Below are 18,823 nucleotides of genomic sequence, written 5' to 3'. Positions count from 1 at the left end.
CGCGGGCTGCATGTGCATACAGTACTAACCTAGATGAATGGCTGCGTCGAGGTTCCAAGAAGCTCTCTTGTTCGTCACTAGCGAGAGAGTGATGTATCATGCAGCCTGCTACAAGTTACTGACTCAAACTGGCAATCTCTGAATACAAGTGAGTGACAAGGGCAGAGTTTAAAAGAGTCAAATCATCCATCGCAATTGCAGCCCGTGCTTCCGTACCGAGGTTGCATGAAGTCCACCACATGAATTGACCAATCGATTCTAAGGAAATCATCATCAGCTCTCAGAAGATGCTGGTTCTGAAGCAGCCAACGGCAGAACAGGCTCCATAGCGGGGGATAAGTCAATCAATGAGCGACCTGACAAGGGCCTTTGGGTTCCATCCATTCCTCCCAAGGAGTCTAAGTCAACAGCTTGCTTGACTTGCAGAAGCGTACACATAGTGCGCATCTATCTATAAAATCACACGAGAATGACATCTTAAACGCATAAAATTTGGGTGGCCGTGCCAGTTTGATTTTCTGACTTTTCGCTTCCCACCAAACTTAACCAATGCGAAAAACTAGGGTTTTACGGGAGCGAGCCGCCACTGTCCCGCATGTGGATGTAACTGGCACTGGAATAGGGGTAAACTCGGGTAAGGTATTGAACCAAGAGAGATCCTCGCCTCAGATTAGGTAGGGTGCTAGCTATGTACTAGTCAAGCTAAAAGCTTAAGAAACCTTGGCTGTCAATAAGAAGAACAAGATAAGTCAAGAGAGGGGCAAGACTGAATAAATTATACCTAAGGGGACGCGAGAACGGTACCTTCTCATTGGTTTATTCTCCGTCTCAACGAAATGGAAAGCTTTGAGCAACGGTGGCTGGCTGGACCCCTGGAGCTAGGGCCATCTAGAATCTCGAAATTTCCTTGGAATGAGGCCTGGACAGGACAGACAGTGGTATAATTAATACAATTTGTTTGTTTCTGCTGGTGGAGGGTGGCATCCATCCACCTTATTCTTATTCGGAATGGAATTGCTTGTATGGATATGGATGCTCTGGCTGATGCAGGGATGAGAAGAGGAACAAGCGCCGGCTGCAGTGAATGAATGATGTGCTGAAATATTGTTGATCAAAAGGAGAACCAAGATGATCGATTCATGGAGGATCTGTTCTCTTGTCGCTGCGAGGCAATAATACGACACTTCTCATAACTCTACTGGTCTCTCGTCTACCTAATTGAGGCAATTGAAACTCTATTTAGTCCTATGCTCCCCTATAATATGTTTTATGTTTTATATTTGTATTTGAATCTTGTAGTTTTTGAACAGCAACACCTCCTCTATCAAACAATCTCAGATCAGATCCAGTGCCAATGCAGTCCAGCTGCATCTCTTGCTCACCGCTTTCATGAGGTGGGGCACTGAGGTTCTCCCTCCCTCAACAGCTCTGCAGCTGGTGGAGAGAAAGGTACCTAGGTACGTACAGTGAAGGTGGACACCCTGGCACTGGCACTGAGGTGGAGCTGGAACTGGCCTACCTAGGTACCTACTCCCTGTAAATGCCTACCCCCGCTACCATGGATGGTAGTGCATTGCGCTACCTACTACCTAGACTACCCCCTACGAGCCTCTCCTCTCCTCTTAGCCCGGGGCAATTCTCAAGTTAATTCTCGGGGGTTCAAAATTCATCGGGATCCCATTCTCTGAAGTTCCTTTGGCTGCCCGATCCTGGAACTTTTCTTTTCCTCCTCCCTTTCTCCTCTCCTCCAACTCCTACTCATTCTCCTCCTCAATATTCGTTACCTTGAGGCATTGCATTGCATTGCATTCGCTGTTCATTGCATTCAGTTTTGCTTGTTGAGAACGAAGGCCTTTGGTAAACTCCAACGGCTTTTACTCGACATCTGATTAGCTGCGCGCAACCTCGAAAAGCGACAAGCGACAGGGGAATCTTTGCTTAACTTTTTTTTTCTTTGATTTGATTTGATTTGGATCTCGATTGAACCTTGCATCGCTATATCGTTCAACCGAAAGTTTCCTCTCCACGTTACGAGAAGGAATTCAGAGCTCAGGTCCATTATCTGATCTGATCTGATCTGGTCTCTACCAACGCAAATCAACTCAACTCAGCTCAATTCCTTGATTGAAGAGTCTCTTGCTCTCACCCAAATTTCCAACTTTTTGTGGCCTCCGACTCCGACCCGCGGACCCCTCCCTCCCTCCTTCCACCCACAGCAGCAGCAGCCAGCCACAGCTCAACGCCTCCCTACCAAGGACCTGGTCTAAAGATAAGACAAAGGACACAGCATCCTCTTACACGAGACGAAGCGAAAACTGCACGAGAATACATCTTTTTTGCCCCGGGCGCTCAACAATGAGCGATCACCCAGTCATGCAGGTCGAGGACAAGATCGTCCCTGGACCTTCTGTCGCCAGCAACGAGACAGCTGTAGAGGAGACAGTGATTAGACAAGATGTGACTGTCATTACAACAACAGACGAGGCTACAGGCCCCAATTCAGCCTTGAGCAGCACCACCAATCCCACTTCACCAACCACTGCTGCCCCGCGACCACGACTGAAGAAGGACAACAGCACGCCCAACATGAACGGGCCACTCTACATGCAGACTGCCGGGAACAAGACAGTGCTCGTCCGCCGACTTAAGCGCAAGGAGGAGAGCACCTGGAAGCATCTCTCGCGCTGGTTTGTCGAGAACCAAATCGGTACGTTACTCTCCAGCCTCCTCTTTTTCCTGCCGCCGATCATGGATTGCGAGCGAACGGGCGACGTACATGTCGTTGTCGTGGGGGTGTCAACTGCCAAGGGTGTCAAGTCAAAATCCAGACTTGTCCCTGGTTAATGACACTTTGGGAATAGGAGGGTGTCGCACCTCAGCAGCACCCCGCCCGCGTGGCACGGCATCCCTACAGTACCATCCCAGGCCTCTAAGGGTCCTTTCCTGCTACGCTACGCTACCTAAACGCCTCGCTCCCATGACTTGACAGGTTGATCGCCTGCTGGTGTGCGTCCGTGTGTGTGTGCACTGATTTGGCCATATTATCTGGTTCTGCCGAACTCAAGCTGACAGCTGGTTTCTATTTTAGGCCTCTCTTTCAACCTCCTCGCGCTCATCTTCCTCGCCCAGACTTTTATCCCCAAAGCTCGAGAACACACCCACAAATTCTTCCACCTCAGCTACTACAGCTCCCAATCCGGCCAGTATCGTATCGGTTACGATGATGCCTATTTCATCACCTTCTGCGTTATTCTCTTCACCGGTCTTCGCGCCGCCACCATGGAATACGTTCTTGCACCCATTGGCCGACTCCAAGGCATCAGCAACCGCAAAAACCTGACCCGATTCAGCGAGCAAGCTTGGCTTATGGTGTACTATACTGTTTTCTGGCCCTGGGGCGTGGTAAGTTTGATATTGCTCAAAGACATGAGAAGCATGTGCTGACGTCTTATAGTACATTTATTGTACCTCCCCCCACTACATGAGTATGGAGAATCTCTGGACCGACTGGCCCAACCGCGAGCTCGACGGCCTGATGAAGGCCTATCTCCTCTGCCAGTGGGCTTTCTGGCTGCAGCAGATGATTGTTATTAACATTGAGGAGCGCCGTAAGGACCATTGGCAGATGTTTACCCATCACATTGTCACCACCGCTCTTATCTTCGCCTGCTACACTTACCACCACACCCGTGTCGGTAACTTCATCCTGGTTATCATGGACGTTGTTGATCTATTCCTCCCCGTAAGCTTCCTTGCATTACTTGTCAGTCTACCTGCTAACTCAGTGCAGCTCGCCAAGTGCCTCAAGTATTGCGGCTTCAAGAAAGTCTGCGATGTCATGTTCGGCCTCTTTGTTGTTTCGTGGTTCATTGCTCGCCATGTCCTATACATTGCGGTCTGCTGGTCCATCTACTCAGACACTCCCCGAATCATGCCCACTGGTTGCTTCAAGGGGAACAACGAGAATATGGTTGGTCCCATCGACCCTCCAGCCGGCTGGAAATATCTGGTCGACCCTTTCATCAACCCTGAAGGCCTTGTTTGTTATAATGAGACCATCAAGTGGAGTTTCCTTGCTCCCCTCCTCTTCCTCCAAGTCATCACCATCGGCTGGTTTACCATGATCGTTCGCGTCATCATCAAAGTCCTGAAGGGAGGCGATGCTGAAGATGTCCGAAGTGATGATGAGGGTGGCGAAGAGGAGGAGGAAGAGGAGTTTGTGTACGAAGAGGCACAACCCCTGGAGGAGGAGGTTGGCGTCGAAGAGCTCGACCTCCGAAACTGGGAGCGACGATCAGGTGTTAAGAAACAAGCCAGCAGCTCAGGAGTCAGCCTCCCTGGCCACAGTGATCGAAAGGAGTTGTTAGGTCGTATTGGCTGCGAGAAGCAGGTCGACTAGACGAAGCTATGTGTTGGGAGTTAGTTTAACGGCATTTTTCTCGCTCCACATCCGAGTGATGCTCGCATTTTTGAAACCTTTTCTGCTTTTATTTTATGTTTGGGCTTGCATTTATGGGAGGAAGACATCTCACCCGCTGTCTTGATCACAACGACTGGTAGATGGGAGCTAACGAAAAACAACCGAGGCCAGGAACCTCGTTGGGTCTGCATTGGAGAGCTCCGCTGAAGAATAGACGGCCGCCATTAGAGACGACGATTGCTTCTTTGCAATGAAGATGAAAAAAAGTGCTTTTTTTGACGATTTCTAAAGACTTTGGATGGGAACATTTGATCATCTGTCTGCTTGGCATTGCAAAAGAAGAAAGATAGCCCATTTGCGAATGATACCTCGATTATATAACGCTGTCAATGCAATGAATTGCTTTAACTGAACCTTTCATCACTGCGCCGCCTTGTTGTCCTCGTCTCCTAGTATTTCCTTCGCATAGTCCTTTAGCTTGTACTTCTGCACCTTTCCACTTGGTGTCTTGGGATACTCATCGATCCAGAACACATACTTGGGCACGAGATGCTTGGACAGCTTTGTTGCAACCCATTGCCTTAACCCATCTCTTGACAAAGTCCCTGGCTCTTCAGCGATTGCTTTATCAATAGGCGCCTCCTCTGTGTCTTTCATATGATCTAGAGGCGTCCATCCTCGCGCAGGGATAACGAATGCAGCGACTGCCTCGCCATATCGCTCGTCAGGAACTCCCACGACACTGGCTTCCCGTACACCTTCATGCGTCAGAAGGCAGTCTTCCACTTCTAACGGGTGAATATTCTCTCCGCCACGGATGATGAGGTCCTTGATTCGGCCAGTAATCTGCACATAGCCTTGTTCATCCATCTCAGCCTCGTCACCAGAGTACATCCATATTGTTCCGTCTTCTGGATCTGGTTTACGGACCTCGGCTGTTCGAGCCTTATCCCCATGGTAGCCCTCCATAACGAGATAGCCTGCTGCAGCAAGTTCGCCTCGTTCTCCAATAGGGAGGATCTTGCTGTGATCGAGGGGATCGACAATCTTGACGCCCGTGTGAGGCATGACGCGGCCTATGGATGAGGTTCGTTTTTCGAAAGGATCCGAGGGGCTGGTCATGCAGCTCACGGGAGCTGTCTCGGTCTGACCATAGCAGATAACTAGATCCTGGAGACCAAGACGCTCGTATAATGTGTTCATGAGAGAGGGAGGGACGCTACTGCCAGCAGCAATGCCCTTGCGTAGGTGACGAGGTGGTTGCGAGACGACATTGCCTCGATCCAGAGCCTCAAGAACAGCAACGAACATGGTGTTCACACCATAAAGACCCGTAGCTTCATGGTCGACACACATGCGAAGAGTGGCCTCAGGGTCAAACGCAGGGCTGGGGAAAAGAATACCAGCGCCTGTCGTAGCCGTAGCCATGTATCCCAACACACAACCGAAGCAGTGAAACAGCGGTGGAGGGACCACGATACGATCATCGGCATGAAGACCCATTCGATGCGCTATCAAGGCACCGTTGTTGAGAATTGCGCGATGTGAAAGCATGGCTGCTTTGGGAAGCGAGGTCGTGCCCGATGTGAATTGGATGTTGATGACATCGCTAGGTTTCAGAGGAGAGTCTGGCTTTACTGTGTGAACTGAGCCGTCGATTAGAGATTGGTAGGGAGTGAAGGCCCGGCATGATTTGAGGTCGAATTTGATATCTGGATGGCTCGCCAGGTTGTCTAGCACCACAACGTTACGCAAAGAGGGGACCGTCTCGCTCTGGATCTGGGACGCGGATACATCTCCCACAATGCTCTGGAGCAAGTGTTGGTTACTTCGGCCCCTTCCTGGCTTATAAGCCAGATCCGTCACAGCACCGATAATGAGCGTTTCCACAGATAGATGTTTCAGTGCTGCGGCTACTTGTTGCTCATTGAAGCCTGGGTTCAGCGGCACGAGGATAGCACCAAGTTTGAAGCAGGCGTATGTTAAAGCTGCGAACTCAGGGCCATTACCGAGAGATACGGCCACGCAGTCTCCCTTTCGCACGCCGAGTGAGGAGAGAGAATGTGCGAGGCTGTTTGATAATGAGTCCAGGGCGTAGTATGTTAGTGTCGACTCATGGGAATTAGGTCCTGGAGAACGAGCGATGACAGCCTCGCGATCTCCGTGGGCTGAAACAACTGAGGCAAAATGTTCTGGGATTGTGCCATTATAAAGAGGAGGCTATGATATGTTAGCGATACTCTCTGGGTGCATGGGGTATTGATGAGGCCGTACCTCCTTGGGGCCCCATCGAATGCTCAGATTGGATGTAGCAAGTGTTCTCACTTGACATGTTCTGAGGATTGTTCTTGAGGATAGATGTGTTCTTTTTAAGCTCTGACGTATTATGGTCTGCATTGTGGAAGCTGTGATAACTCGCCTGCTGTGGATGTGGAGTTTAGAAGAAGATCTTTGTAGAACGGGGAGAGGCGGACTCTCGGTTTAATGTACAATTGCAATTGCGAGGCGAGGCGAGGGACATGCACACATACACCGGCTCTGAGCTTGACTTATTGTGAGAGCTTCAGTCTTGGAAACTACCTACCCAAGTATGGATAAGGATATACCTTGAGGCGTATGATCCTCGGCTATCATCGCCAGGACCTCCCTCCTTCCACTTCCACTTCCACCGTCCTTGATCCTCTCCTGTTCTTGCTCCTTCCAGTTCCGTCAGCTCTCCACAATCTATTCACTAACTACCAACGGCAGCGGGAGTGGGAGTCCGAACCCCTCAGCGGCTCAACAGAATGAACCAATCATGTGCCGTCTTTTCGACTAAAACCTGGGGAAATGCGGGGGCGGTTATTCACTGTAGCAGCCCATTCATTTCAGCATCGAGACCGCGGAAACAACGGCTATATTTGAGCCGTGAACCCAATTGACTCCGAATAGGTAGCTATTAGCGGTTTCCTGTTGGTTCGCAGCAGTAGCGTAGTACTGAAATACCCGGTCCGAGTCCCCCTGTGAATTGTAGAGTCAGCACCTTCAATCACATGCCACAGCTACAAATGTAATGTTTTGAACAAATCTGGTTCTTGTGCGAGATTTCGTGGTATATGCTTGTTCGCTTCATCCTTCAATCGACAATCCTGAGAAACTCCCTTCTCCTTCAATACCCACGAGACATGTGGTTGCCTACAGGTGGGCGACGATGCGGTAAAAACAAGATCAAGAAACAAATCTATCCCAAAGCGCAACAAATGACTTTCCTAGCGATATCTTTCATACACAAAATAGAGTCTAGTACCGTTCCCCTCAAACCTTTTATATTTCTTCCATCGCAATGCAACTGCCAGGGTTTGATAGGCCCCTGGCTCGAACAACAGCTAATGCGGAAACCAGCCCAGAAACGGACACGAGTGTGTCATTAGAAAAGAGTAAAGAGTAGCAGCTGAAATGTACAGGTTCGAGAAGTAAATCTTCATAGTCGTTGCTAAACATTAGGTATCGTGGTTGTGGTTGTGGTTCTGCTTCGAATTATAATGTTATTGCAAGGGCGCTTGGGGTGCTTGGGGTGCCTGAGCCGCTTGAGGTTGTCCTTCTTGCTGTTGCTCGCCCATGTGGCGCTCACTCTCAGGTTTCCATGTTCCTATCTACAGTTAGCAAATGTTGGTCTGTCATGAGCAGTAGATTCCTTACCTTCGAAGTCGTGCTTGACGAAAGCCATTGGGTCGTCAGGCTCCTTTGCGCCCATCTGTCCCACTCCAGGTGAGAAGCTTGTGATAGGCAACACAACCACATCCCCCACTCGCTTACTCGTCTCCATACCAGTAAAGTTCTTGTAATCGATCGTGCCCTTGCTTTGTGACATGTCAAAGAACCTTGGATCATTGAAGTACTCCATGATAGCATCTGTCCATACAGCAGGGCCAGTGAACTCAACAACGTTTCTGTCAATGAATTTTTCCAGCTTGCCTTGATTCTTCAATTCTAATGTCTTCTTGGTAATGCGTGTGATAATATCGCGGAGAACAGGGTGACCAGGCTTGGCCTGTATCGTCCACTGACAGAACTGGATACGGCGACTGTACCACTGAGCCCAGTCGGGGCGATCAGGGTCCGCCTCAATGCCAATAACGAGACCAATAGTATCGCGAGGGATCTGTTCAGGCAACCATTTCACCGAGCTTTGGATTGCATATGTATCGATGTCAGAGTAGATGCCGCCTCGCGCGAAGAGAATCAGATAACGGAAGAAGTCGGCCTTCAGAACAGGCATGGGGAGGCTTCGGTACGCCTCAACGACTTCGGGAACCGTGGCGTAGAGTAAGCGAATAAGGTTAACGGCAACGTCGTCGGTGATGACTTCGTGGACAAAACCAGGGTGCTCCTCTTTCCAAGACGCATGGTGGTCTTTAAACTGGAAATCACCTTGATCAGGACTTTGCTTCCACGTTTGCCAGATGTAAGCTGGAAACTTGGTCGCAACATCATAAGGATAGGCGTATTCGAGCTTCTCAAAAATTGACATGCCCGACATGTCAATGCGAGGCCGCGTGCGACGCTCCTTTACCTCCATCTCCTTTTGTTCCTCGGGTGGTGGTGACACGGCTTGGTTCGAGGCAGGGGCAGCGTTCTTGCTTGTGTCGACGGCGGTAGCAGCAGCATCTTTAGCAGCTGGGACGACAGGCGTTGTTGTGTGAGACCTTGTCAACAGGAAGAAAACAGTGAGGATGAAAACCGCTGCCACGATGGCGCGGCGAGAGTTGAGCATGGCGACGGCGGCTGCAAGGCGACTGTGGTATCGAAACGCCAGGTATGTACGAAGTCGCAGTTTTTTTGGAAATTCGTCGATAAGGAGCGATGCCAAGAATAAGGGACAGGGGTAGGAAGCGAAGGTCGAGAAACGAAAGGACTGTGCTGTAATAGCATAGAAAAGCGAGCGTGGCCAGGCAGAAGCCAATATAAACAAGGGAACAAACACAAGCAAGCAGGTGAATGCGACAGAAGAAGAAGAAGAAGTTTGGAAAAATATGTGTCGGCCAAATAACTTTATCGTAGTGGACAACAGTCAAATTGAGGCGAGCGAGGGATGAATTCCCAAAGCCAGGGGCCCGCAGTTGGAGACGGTGGAGCTGACACCTGCTAACTAAGGTATCGCAGCGGATAAGTCAAGGAACTGGATGGACCCTGGACAAATTGAGGTCGCGGCGCAATCCAATTATTTCGGTATGCTACAGTAGCTGCGCAGTAAGCTCACCAACGGCGCGGTCGCGAAGCGGAGCAGCTGATATGCTGGCAGGAGGTTCGGCCAATAAGGAGAGAGGTGAAGATGAATTGCAAGTGGAAGAGGAACCGTCCTTTATCTGGTCAAGGATTGGTATCAGGAAGTTTAGGCTCGATGCGGTAGTTATTAAGGAGAATGGGAATAAAAAAGGTACAAAATGGGGGTTGTTTGATGAGGGTTTTGAAGAGAGGATGATATTGCAAAGATGTAAGGGAAAGTCTGAGCCTCCACTCGTCGTCAATTACGTGGAACGTGGAGAGATCCTTACTAGATAAGTACCTTTGCAACGGAAGAAGGCACGGAGTACGCGGCCATCTTTTCCTCACGTTTTCGGGTTTCCCACATGGGATCTAGGAGCTAAGATGGGACGAGGAAGGTGATGATGACAGCAAGCACAGCCAGGCCAGCGCAAGCCCAGAGGTTACTATTGATGGAAGTGACATGGACGGCCCGCTTTCGTGCGCCTGAACAACAAGTCTCGTTGAGGACAAGATACCCCTGAAACTTGATGATACTATGATCAGTAACTTGCCATGGTGGATGAAGCTGGATGTAAGGAGTAACCGTCTGGAAGAAGCCGCTTCCTACAATGTGAGAGCACACTGTAACATGCGCAGCCACAGGGGGGTTATTATGCAGTAACTACTAACTAAGCGAGTAAGATTCTAGACGCCTCTTGGCCAATTGGATACGATTTGATTAACTAGAAAAAAGAATACATACCTTACATATTGCTAGCAACGAGGCTATCATCGCCAAGACATTGTGAGATAAACAAATCCAACTTCAACAGAGTTCATCCTTGTCCATTGAGTTAAACAAGCTTGTCCCAATCACAATTTTGGCAGACACAGCAATGCGCCCGCCAACCAATTTGATCCAATTAAGATCTACCCTCATCTCGATTCAGGTATGTTACCTGGACGGTTCACTGATGGCACAAGGTGCAACTATGGTGCAATAACTTGGCTTGCCAGAGCGAGCTAGACTGCCCAGACAGAAAATCAAACCCGTCAGGAGTTGCGGCTTGCCGTTGCCGGGCTGGTGCACATATCCTGGATCGCAATTCGTCTCACCAAGTGACGCATACTGTTGATCGCGAAATACAGTGCCACTTTCGAATAAGGTTGCAGAACAAGCCTTTTCTAGCGTTACGTTGGAGATTTCGAAACAGGCGAGGGCAGGGGTTGTCCGCGGAGCATCTCTGTTACAGCCTCTCAGTCGCTGCGTCGAATCCTGTTACAATGGAACCTGCTTGCGTGTCGGCGATCAAAGGACCACGATCATCGTGAAAAGAGCGGAGACTTGCTGTTAAGGGGTCCAGATTAAAGGCCCCCCTGAGGGACGGAAAAATCAGCGCTTCTTCGTCATGAGCGAACCAGGAAATATTTGGCTTTCGACATGGGTATACAACGTGATTTGGCGACCGTTCCTGAATCTTGTGTAGCGGGAAAATCTGTGTGCACTTCGCGAAGCAGTTTGCGTTTCGCATAGGTGAGCAAACATCTGACTGAGTTCTCATCTCGGTCTCAAGTGCCGAGCTCCTCTGTTTCATTCCTGGCGGGAGACTCGGCACATGGCAGCAAAGGTAGTATTGTTTGTTCCAGAACATTGAAGAGGCATGCTCTAGATAGTCTGTGTGATGAAAGATCAGGAGCATTTAGTCTAGGATTAGGAGGCTCTGAGATTAACACTTTTTATCATTTGGCAAAGGGTCAGAGTTTTATTGTTTCCCCTTCACAGTACCTCGGCCTTTGTTTGTGGTCTACTCCGTATCACTTGATAGATGAGGTTGAGTGAGATACGAACTGGAATGATACCAGGAAAGCCAAGCTTGACTTGATTACTTCACGCCGACAAGCCGCAGCCAAGCTCGGATTACATTTTCCCAGCAAGACATTACATTATTGGAGCCGTTGATTATGACACCGTTCGAGGTTGTTGGTCAACATGGCTTTTCCAACATTGTTAAGCAGTTCTTCTACCTTGTAATCTGTGAAAAAGACCTTTACAGACTGTATTCGGCCAGCTCGGACTTGCTGTAAATTATAATTACATATCCATAGTGTTCATAGATTCTATAGAATCCATAGCGTCAGTCTCAAATCCATCTGCAGCTCAATTCAAGCCCCGATGCTTGCTGACGAAGCACTAAATCCGTGATGCTTGTTCAGCAACTCCTTGAGTATCGTAGATGCGCGCAGAAACAATTCCGGATTTCCAACAATTCGTTGATCAGCTTTTTAAGCCAAAGCCGAGTCTAAGCCCGGGATTAAGTCATTGTTAACGGCGAACTCTTTTATGAATCCGAAAATTCCGTTACAGACTTGCCGAGGGAGCTAGGGAGGAAAGAAACAGGACCTTCATCCTAAATGACAAAAAGACTTGGGTAACTTAGTTTAAGTTTAGGATATCTTTAGGATACCTCTTGTTGAGTTTATTCTAACACCCTTTATTAAGGTCCGGTGTTTTCTTGCTCCTCGAGGAAGACTTACCTAGGCTCGGAACCGAAATCGTCGGGTGTTCTTGACAAGCCATGTCTACGCCTATTACAGGACATGTCATAGGGCGCGCGCGGTAAGAAAAAAACCGCACGCCCTAGGTAGTTAGCTGTCTTAGTGCTCTCCGGCCCGTATGCACCGTTCTTGTTAAATCCGTAGACTACGTTTAACAGACCTGTGAATTGGTACGAACTCTGGTTTCTGGTGGTTTCGGAATTCAAGATCTTACTAGGTCAACATGATCTTCACCAACCTATCATGTTGCATCCCGCCGTCCCTTTCCGTCTGCAGCTCGACGTAGGTTAGCCCTCCACGTTTGAATTGGATGTCACTCTCGATGGAGGGCAAGGTTTTTCTTGGCACAGAGTAATCATGATGACCCTAGCTATGAGAGGTCGAAAGCAAGCTCCCCCGCCCCCATTCTCGAAGAGCATGTTGTGCGACATGAAGCTCAAGAAGCTCTGATCTGCATAATGTGTAGGTTGACAACGTGCAGATGTGCGTTATCGAGTGCTACATACTATGCGTAATAATAAACTGGTGGGTGGGTGGGTGGACGATAGTACACTAACAGCATGATATTCATAACGACGAAACAAAATAAACAAACAGAACGATACTGTCGGAATCGGCTGCAAGACCAATCCTCCTCATGATGACGGATCCTACAGCCCTAGCAGCCGCATCATGATCTTATTCCTTTTTGGGTAATAATCGTGGACTTGGCGACCCTTCAATTTGTCAGCCCAGCATCTCCAAAGTCCGGATTTTGACACAACGGGCTTTGCTCTTTGGCCGGCAGCCGCCACAACGAAGGGGATTCAGATTTAGATAGACAATGGATATTGGCAATGGCTTCCAAGAAAAGACCAATCTTGGCTTACTCTCCCAAGTGTCCACGGATCAGAGTTTAATTGATTAATTATCGTCGTTCGCTTGCCACACCCCGGCCTCTCGGTGGTTGTAAACTGACCGAGGATGCCGAAATGCCCGCTTTTCGGCGGACTTAAGACCAGCAGCGTATAATCAATAGGGCTCTTCGGCTCGGGTAGATACTGTTTGTAAGGCATTCGACCGCTGTGAGTGGAATAGGGAAATGCCTCCAAAGCCAGATTAACTCTCCATGTCAAGATCTGGGGTCACGTATAGCTGCATGTAGTGATACCTGTACCTCGAGGAATAGTTAGTACACTAACTGCAAAACGAAAGCTTTCCGTCTTGTCGGGTCTGATCCTTAACATGATCTCGATTAACCCACATTTTTTTGTCTCGTCCGGGGCGCGCCCTCTAAAGCCGCGGATATAGTCTCCTGTACGGGTACGAATTGCTCTGTAATTGGACCCTGAGGTGGGCAGGTCAGCCACACCTGTACAGTAGGAGTTCTGCTTTAGTAGTGAGTTGGAACTTTGGCCTTATCCGCAAGCTCCAGTACAACCGCAGGACTTGAGGCCTAAACCCGTCCATGGAAACTGGAGATTTGCAAGCATGACAAAACAGGCCAGAGCCACGCCCTTGCTGGACTTGGCTGTGCTGTACAAGTTTGTAGCTGAAATGTAGCGTACCTTGGGTCTGTGGTTACATACAGGACGCCCTACACACCCCCCCTAGCTTGAATACAGCACTCACACACTTTTACGGCATGCCATGGGTTGGGTAATAATAATGGATGGATCTCGTTATCCGTGGTGTTGATCTCCATGTTAAATACCTTGGCTGATCCTATCCTGCCTCGCCCCGGCCTTCTTGTGTGTTTGCAGTTCATCATTTCATCTCTAGTATTGACTTTGTAATATTTCACGAACACAATCTGACCAACAAATAAAGCTCGACCACTTCGGAGTTCGGGGATTGCGACACTTGCATCCACATACCGCTTACACAAGCCAGACGAAGCCGACGGAATCATATATAGTTGCCGCTCCCGCCATAAGTGCGCCTCCATATCCGCGAGCAATAACGTTATATACACCAACTCAAATTGTCCTGTCAATTTCACAAGCCTTCAATCCTTTTCAATTGCTCGACGGTGGTACTCAGATGATATCATAAGGTCTCCAGCACACCCGAATTCTCATATTGCGACATTAGACAGCCATAAGGCGTCTCATTCAATACTCGCTTCATCTTCAACATCTACACCAAAAAACAGCTAAATCATGGCGACCGAAACCGATACTCTCTCATTCTCGTTACCTACCAGTACTGCTCCCACCGATGTTTCTGAATCCACATGCATGCCTCACTCGACTCCCTTTTACCAGGCTTCAGAATGCCTGCAACAGAACAAACCGGCCGAGTGGGACACGAGAATCCATCCGACCGCACAATCACAAGATTCTGTATCAGGAGGTGGATGTTTCAACGACGGAGGTCTCTTATATAGAGTTCAGGCTGAGCGCGAATGTCGAGAGGGACCTGGCAAGTAAGTTGGAAGGATCATCTCAGATTACCGAATTGGACCGGACGTCGAATTGCTGACTATACTTTGGTGCTTCTTAGAACCGTTGAAGAGGCCTGCCAACGCTCTCTGAACCACTTCCCATGCCCTGGACTCGCCTTTCCGATGCCGGCCCTCGATTTTGACTTTCGAATCGCTGTTCGTTTAAACCAAGAGGCTGTCCATGTTGACTCGGGCAACACTAAGGAGATTACCACTGTAGCTGCTGGTGTTTGGTCCGGATCTTTTGGCCATGGCCGCGTCATTGTGCGTTTTCCCTTTCTTTCACACGCCCCCCCAAACCCTTTCTAGAATTCTACGCTTTTATCCGATTCGTGGCTGACTGAGGAGGATTTTATGTGTGGTGTATAGGCAGGCGGATATGATCTCGGCCAGGCACGCGGTTTTAGACCCATGAGGCTTGTTGAGGGCGTCTTTGTCGTCCAGACAAGTGATGAACAGCCTGCGCTGTAAGTTTTGGGAGTTCTTATAAGTCACTGGACTTGGATTTAACTCATTGGCCAGTCTTGAAATGCGCACTCGCGGTTCCCTCTCGGGACCTGCAGATGTTCTCGATACTCTATTAAGCCCTCGGGCCCCCAAGGACATTGACCCACGACGCTATGGATTCCGCATGTTCGCGACGTTCAAGACATCCGACAAGCGTTACGCCGAAATCGTCAACTGTGGATTATGGGTGGCCAGTGGTGCCTGGCGTGGCGAGCACTTGGTTATCGAGTAAGTCCCTCTCTTGAGTCATAGTCCCCATTTTACAAGGGCGTGCCTAATCACAAGACGCAGTGCCTACCGTGTTACATAAAAAATCACAAATCACCAGCAAGCGAGAGATCCGAATGACTTGACTTGACAGAAACGACATATTTAGCATTGCATAAGGGATCCTGACTGGATAGCGGATCCCTCGGCGCACCACAGGAGTTGGTCTTTAACAGCCGAGTCAATTTTTGACCCGGTTCGCAAATAGGAGGAAATGGACGGATGATGACGATGCATTGAGCGGCGTAGACATTGGACCTTGAGACTTTCCCATCTCTTCCTTAATCCTTATTTGTTTGGGTAGTGGTGAACTGAATGACCTACCTATCCAGAACCAAATAACGTTATTTAACGACAAGCTGACATCCCATCTCAATTTTGGTGCATGTAATTCCACCCTGGTACCCACGTCGGTCTCTTGCTCGGACCATGATACACCGACGGTGTCATGAGAATGGGTTTTCGACATATCATTATCAAGCAAGAACGTTCTCCTCTGGCGGCTATTAGGGACCAATTCTTGATCAGTCGGTCACACCAAGTTTCTATTGCTTATTATGAATGTGCCCGAAGGTCAGACGGCCTCTGGTTTGGCTCTGGCTCATTGATTCATAATCACTGTCTCTCGAGCTGACCCAATCTATCCGGATCGGCGGCCCACCCAAGCCTTCAACTCCTCAATCATCGAAGTCAACTTAGATCTCGATACTGTCAGATTGGCTTGTTTTGTTTGGCCGTTGTGCATACCCGCGCATTCCGACTCGGACGCCGTGGACTTTGTTCTATGGGGAAAGTGTCAGCAAAACACAATGCTAGTCCAGGATTCGCATGCAAGGTTACTTGCCTTGTAGATCTGATGCAACACAGTCTTGCTGCCGTGTCCCTGAATCCTTATCGCCGTGCCTACGGACCTATCTCACTTGAGCTTAATCCGGAGTTCCAGACAACTGAGCTTCCTCAGGCGACTCTGGTCCTCCTCGTCTCCACTGGCCACCACATCGTCCACGGCTCCGACGGTTCCTGTTGTGATCTCCACCTCACAGTCTCCCTCCTGCTCAAACCAACTCGCGACCGCGAGGATCTTCTCAATGGCTCTACCCGTTCCTGCGAGTGTCACGGCAGCACTGTCTGCATCTCCACCGCTGCTACGCTGCAGCGCCTCAACACGCGAATGTAGGGACGCGTACTTGGGTGCTGCGCCAGTGGTCTTGAGTGAGTCGTCAAGCTGTTTACGGGCGCGTTTGACCACAGCCATGAACGGTGTCCTTGAAGACACGTAGATGATGCGAGATTTGGATGATGCCGGCGGCTGGCGCCTGGTTAGGGGGCGTTTCTCGACACGAGCACCTGGGAAGTGTTAGTCGCATATTCGTAATATTTTGTGAAAACCACACCTTCTGAAATATCAGGCAGCTTACTAAAGGAACCATATACCTTGTTTGGAGCCTTGGAAGCCTCGGCCGAAGCCATCTTGTCGTTTTTATGAGATTTGGCTGCCTGATACTGATCAGCAAATGAATCTTCAAAAGAACCTTTCGACAAATTTTGAAGGAATGTGCTCGAACAAGTCCTACCTTGTAAATGCCACGAGTGCTCCTTTTGAATTGATTGTTTCTAGGCACCTCAGGTTTTAAAGATGCCTGAGTATGGATGATGCCTAGCGTGAGTGGGAGTTGAAGTGGTGAGAAGAAGACACAAGTCTCATGAATGGAAAGGAAGGGTAAAAAAAGTCCTTTTAGATACAGACACCCCCACTGCTATAGCGATGCTTTCATGAACCGTGGCGAAGAAACGGCCTTCAAATCGGTACTTTTTGAGAGATTTTGAAATAGATTTTGAGAACAATTATTATAAAAAGTCAATAAACTTCATATCATCATCGCAAAATCTTCCTTCCAAAGTGAGGATGGGAGCGCCACAGATCTGTGGCGCAGCTCACGCACCCCAAATGTAGCGTTTCTAGCGCCCAGCGGCCCGCTACAGACGTCACCTTGAAGCTGTCGGCTGGGCTCAACTGGAGTCAATATTCTTTCCGACTACTCGTCCATCTTTAACTCGTTCCTGTTCAGTATCAGTCTAACATCGCCATAACCTCATCGCCGCCATCTTCTCTCATGGCTGCCTACCTTGCTACTCGCGTAGTATCGACCAGCTAGGCACCTGTTTCATAATGTCCATTGCAATCTGGCCTCCTATCTCGCCGGCCGAGCTCAGACTTAAAGCCTCCGCAACCCAGGTACTGCGACCTCATGCGACGAAGCGAGACGAGACAAAACAAGTCAAGACAACATGCTGATCTATTTTGACAAGGCGCGCGAACTCGATTGGATCGTCGACGAAACACTCGAGGTCTGCCGCGATCTTAAACATGGCCTCGAGGATTGCTATGCGCTTCTCGCGCCTATCGATCCGGGCAGTACACTCGTCATGAGTACACCGCGCAACGAAAAAGTAAAGGGCACGCTCACTCGTGTCGGCACTCGTATTGTCAAAGGCGTAAGGCTGCCTGTTGAGCTCAGGTTCCCCTGCATGCAGCTCCAGCCTCGTTGTGCATGCTGACATCCTTCGATCGCAGACCATACATCTCCAGCTTCGAACGATACCCCCACAGACACTGTCCCTCTCGCAGTCCGAGGCTATTCATGTCCAAGGCCTCGATGCTTTGCACGGCTACCTAAACCAGTCCATAGATCTCCTGGCTATCACCTTGTCCAAACCACAGGACGCTAGCTCACTCGCCTCTACTCTCAGTATTCTTGCTGATTCTCTCTCCGATTCATCAGCTATTCTCAAAGGACCTCCTCTAACAGACGCTGATCCTGCTTGGCAGATGTGCTCATGTTCACCAGATCAGTTTGAGCCATCAATTGGGCCCAACCTCAGCTTTTATCTCGGTCTTCAGGAAAGCTGCATAATTCTGTGGCTGCGTGCTCTAGAACCTGTTCATGCGCATGTTCATTTTGGCACCAAGCTTGGTCTAGCCTTTGGAACTGTACGTCGGCTGGAGCATGACGAGATGGACACCGTTTTCCGGTATAACACACAGGGGTCCAACATTGGCGGCTCGAAGCGGGGCAGTGCCCGCCATACCCCGGAGCCAGGATCGTCCGCTGCAGAAGTGGATAGTAATGATATTCAGGAAGTCTATGTCCGGGAAAAGGTACGCGTCGAAAGCGCAGATCCGAGTCTCATATCCATTCAGTCCAAGCTTAGCTACCTCAGTCACATGCTTGGCCAAGCCCGAAGGAACATTGCTGAGGTCCTTAGTGTTGACTCTTAGAAGTGAGGGGAAAGGCCATGTGAGCAGCTTTGCGTGTAAACTGATTGGATACCCTGGCGTTGAGGTCTCAAATGGAAGTTATTGGGCGGGGTTTTCACTCCCAAGCTTGTTTTAAATTATCACAGGTTTCGAAAGCGTGAAA

General features: G+C 49.3%; 6 protein-coding genes across 6 annotated transcripts; 3 read left to right on the top strand and 3 right to left on the bottom strand.

Annotated features, from left to right (window-relative positions):
• Window positions 1–2,355: 2,355 nt before the first annotated feature.
• Window positions 2,356–4,399, top strand: FMAN_03089 (uncharacterized protein; the record flags this gene model as incomplete). The annotated part of the gene is made up of 4 exons (XM_041831862.1): window positions 2,356–2,707; window positions 3,089–3,402; window positions 3,455–3,742; window positions 3,791–4,399. The coding sequence occupies 4 exons, from the start codon at window positions 2,356–2,358 to the stop codon at window positions 4,397–4,399; spliced, it is 1,563 nt and encodes a 520-aa protein (XP_041682383.1).
• Window positions 4,400–4,840: 441 nt separating this feature from the next.
• On the bottom strand, window positions 4,841–6,817 carry FMAN_03088 (uncharacterized protein; the record flags this gene model as incomplete). The annotated part of the gene is made up of 2 exons (XM_041831861.1): window positions 4,841–6,640; window positions 6,695–6,817. 2 exons carry the CDS (start codon window positions 6,815–6,817, stop codon window positions 4,841–4,843), a joined length of 1,923 nt encoding a protein of 640 aa, XP_041682382.1.
• Window positions 6,818–7,944: 1,127 nt separating this feature from the next.
• On the bottom strand, window positions 7,945–9,173 carry FMAN_03087 (uncharacterized protein; the record flags this gene model as incomplete). The annotated part of the gene is made up of 2 exons (XM_041831860.1): window positions 7,945–8,048; window positions 8,099–9,173. The coding sequence occupies 2 exons, from the start codon at window positions 9,171–9,173 to the stop codon at window positions 7,945–7,947; spliced, it is 1,179 nt and encodes a 392-aa protein (XP_041682381.1).
• Window positions 9,174–14,343: 5,170 nt separating this feature from the next.
• On the top strand, window positions 14,344–15,366 carry FMAN_03086 (uncharacterized protein; the record flags this gene model as incomplete). Its single annotated transcript, XM_041831859.1, has 4 exons — window positions 14,344–14,609; window positions 14,687–14,891; window positions 14,997–15,094; window positions 15,150–15,366. 4 exons carry the CDS (start codon window positions 14,344–14,346, stop codon window positions 15,364–15,366), a joined length of 786 nt encoding a protein of 261 aa, XP_041682380.1.
• Window positions 15,367–16,317: 951 nt separating this feature from the next.
• FMAN_03085 (uncharacterized protein) lies at window positions 16,318–16,871 on the bottom strand (the record flags this gene model as incomplete). The annotated part of the gene is made up of 2 exons (XM_041831858.1): window positions 16,318–16,748; window positions 16,796–16,871. 2 exons carry the CDS (start codon window positions 16,869–16,871, stop codon window positions 16,318–16,320), a joined length of 507 nt encoding a protein of 168 aa, XP_041682379.1.
• Window positions 16,872–17,571: 700 nt separating this feature from the next.
• On the top strand, window positions 17,572–18,681 carry FMAN_03084 (uncharacterized protein; the record flags this gene model as incomplete). The annotated part of the gene is made up of 3 exons (XM_041831857.1): window positions 17,572–17,637; window positions 17,712–17,897; window positions 17,977–18,681. The coding sequence occupies 3 exons, from the start codon at window positions 17,572–17,574 to the stop codon at window positions 18,679–18,681; spliced, it is 957 nt and encodes a 318-aa protein (XP_041682378.1).
• Between the last annotated feature and the right edge of the window lie 142 nt (window positions 18,682–18,823).

This window comes from Fusarium mangiferae (assembly GCF_900044065.1).
Source record: "Fusarium mangiferae strain MRC7560 genome assembly, contig: FMAN_scaffold006, whole genome shotgun sequence".
NCBI classification, from domain to species: domain Eukaryota; kingdom Fungi; phylum Ascomycota; class Sordariomycetes; order Hypocreales; family Nectriaceae; genus Fusarium; species Fusarium mangiferae.
The sequence above is the reverse complement of the archived record's forward strand: the minus strand, read 5'-3'. Positions and strand labels throughout refer to the sequence as shown.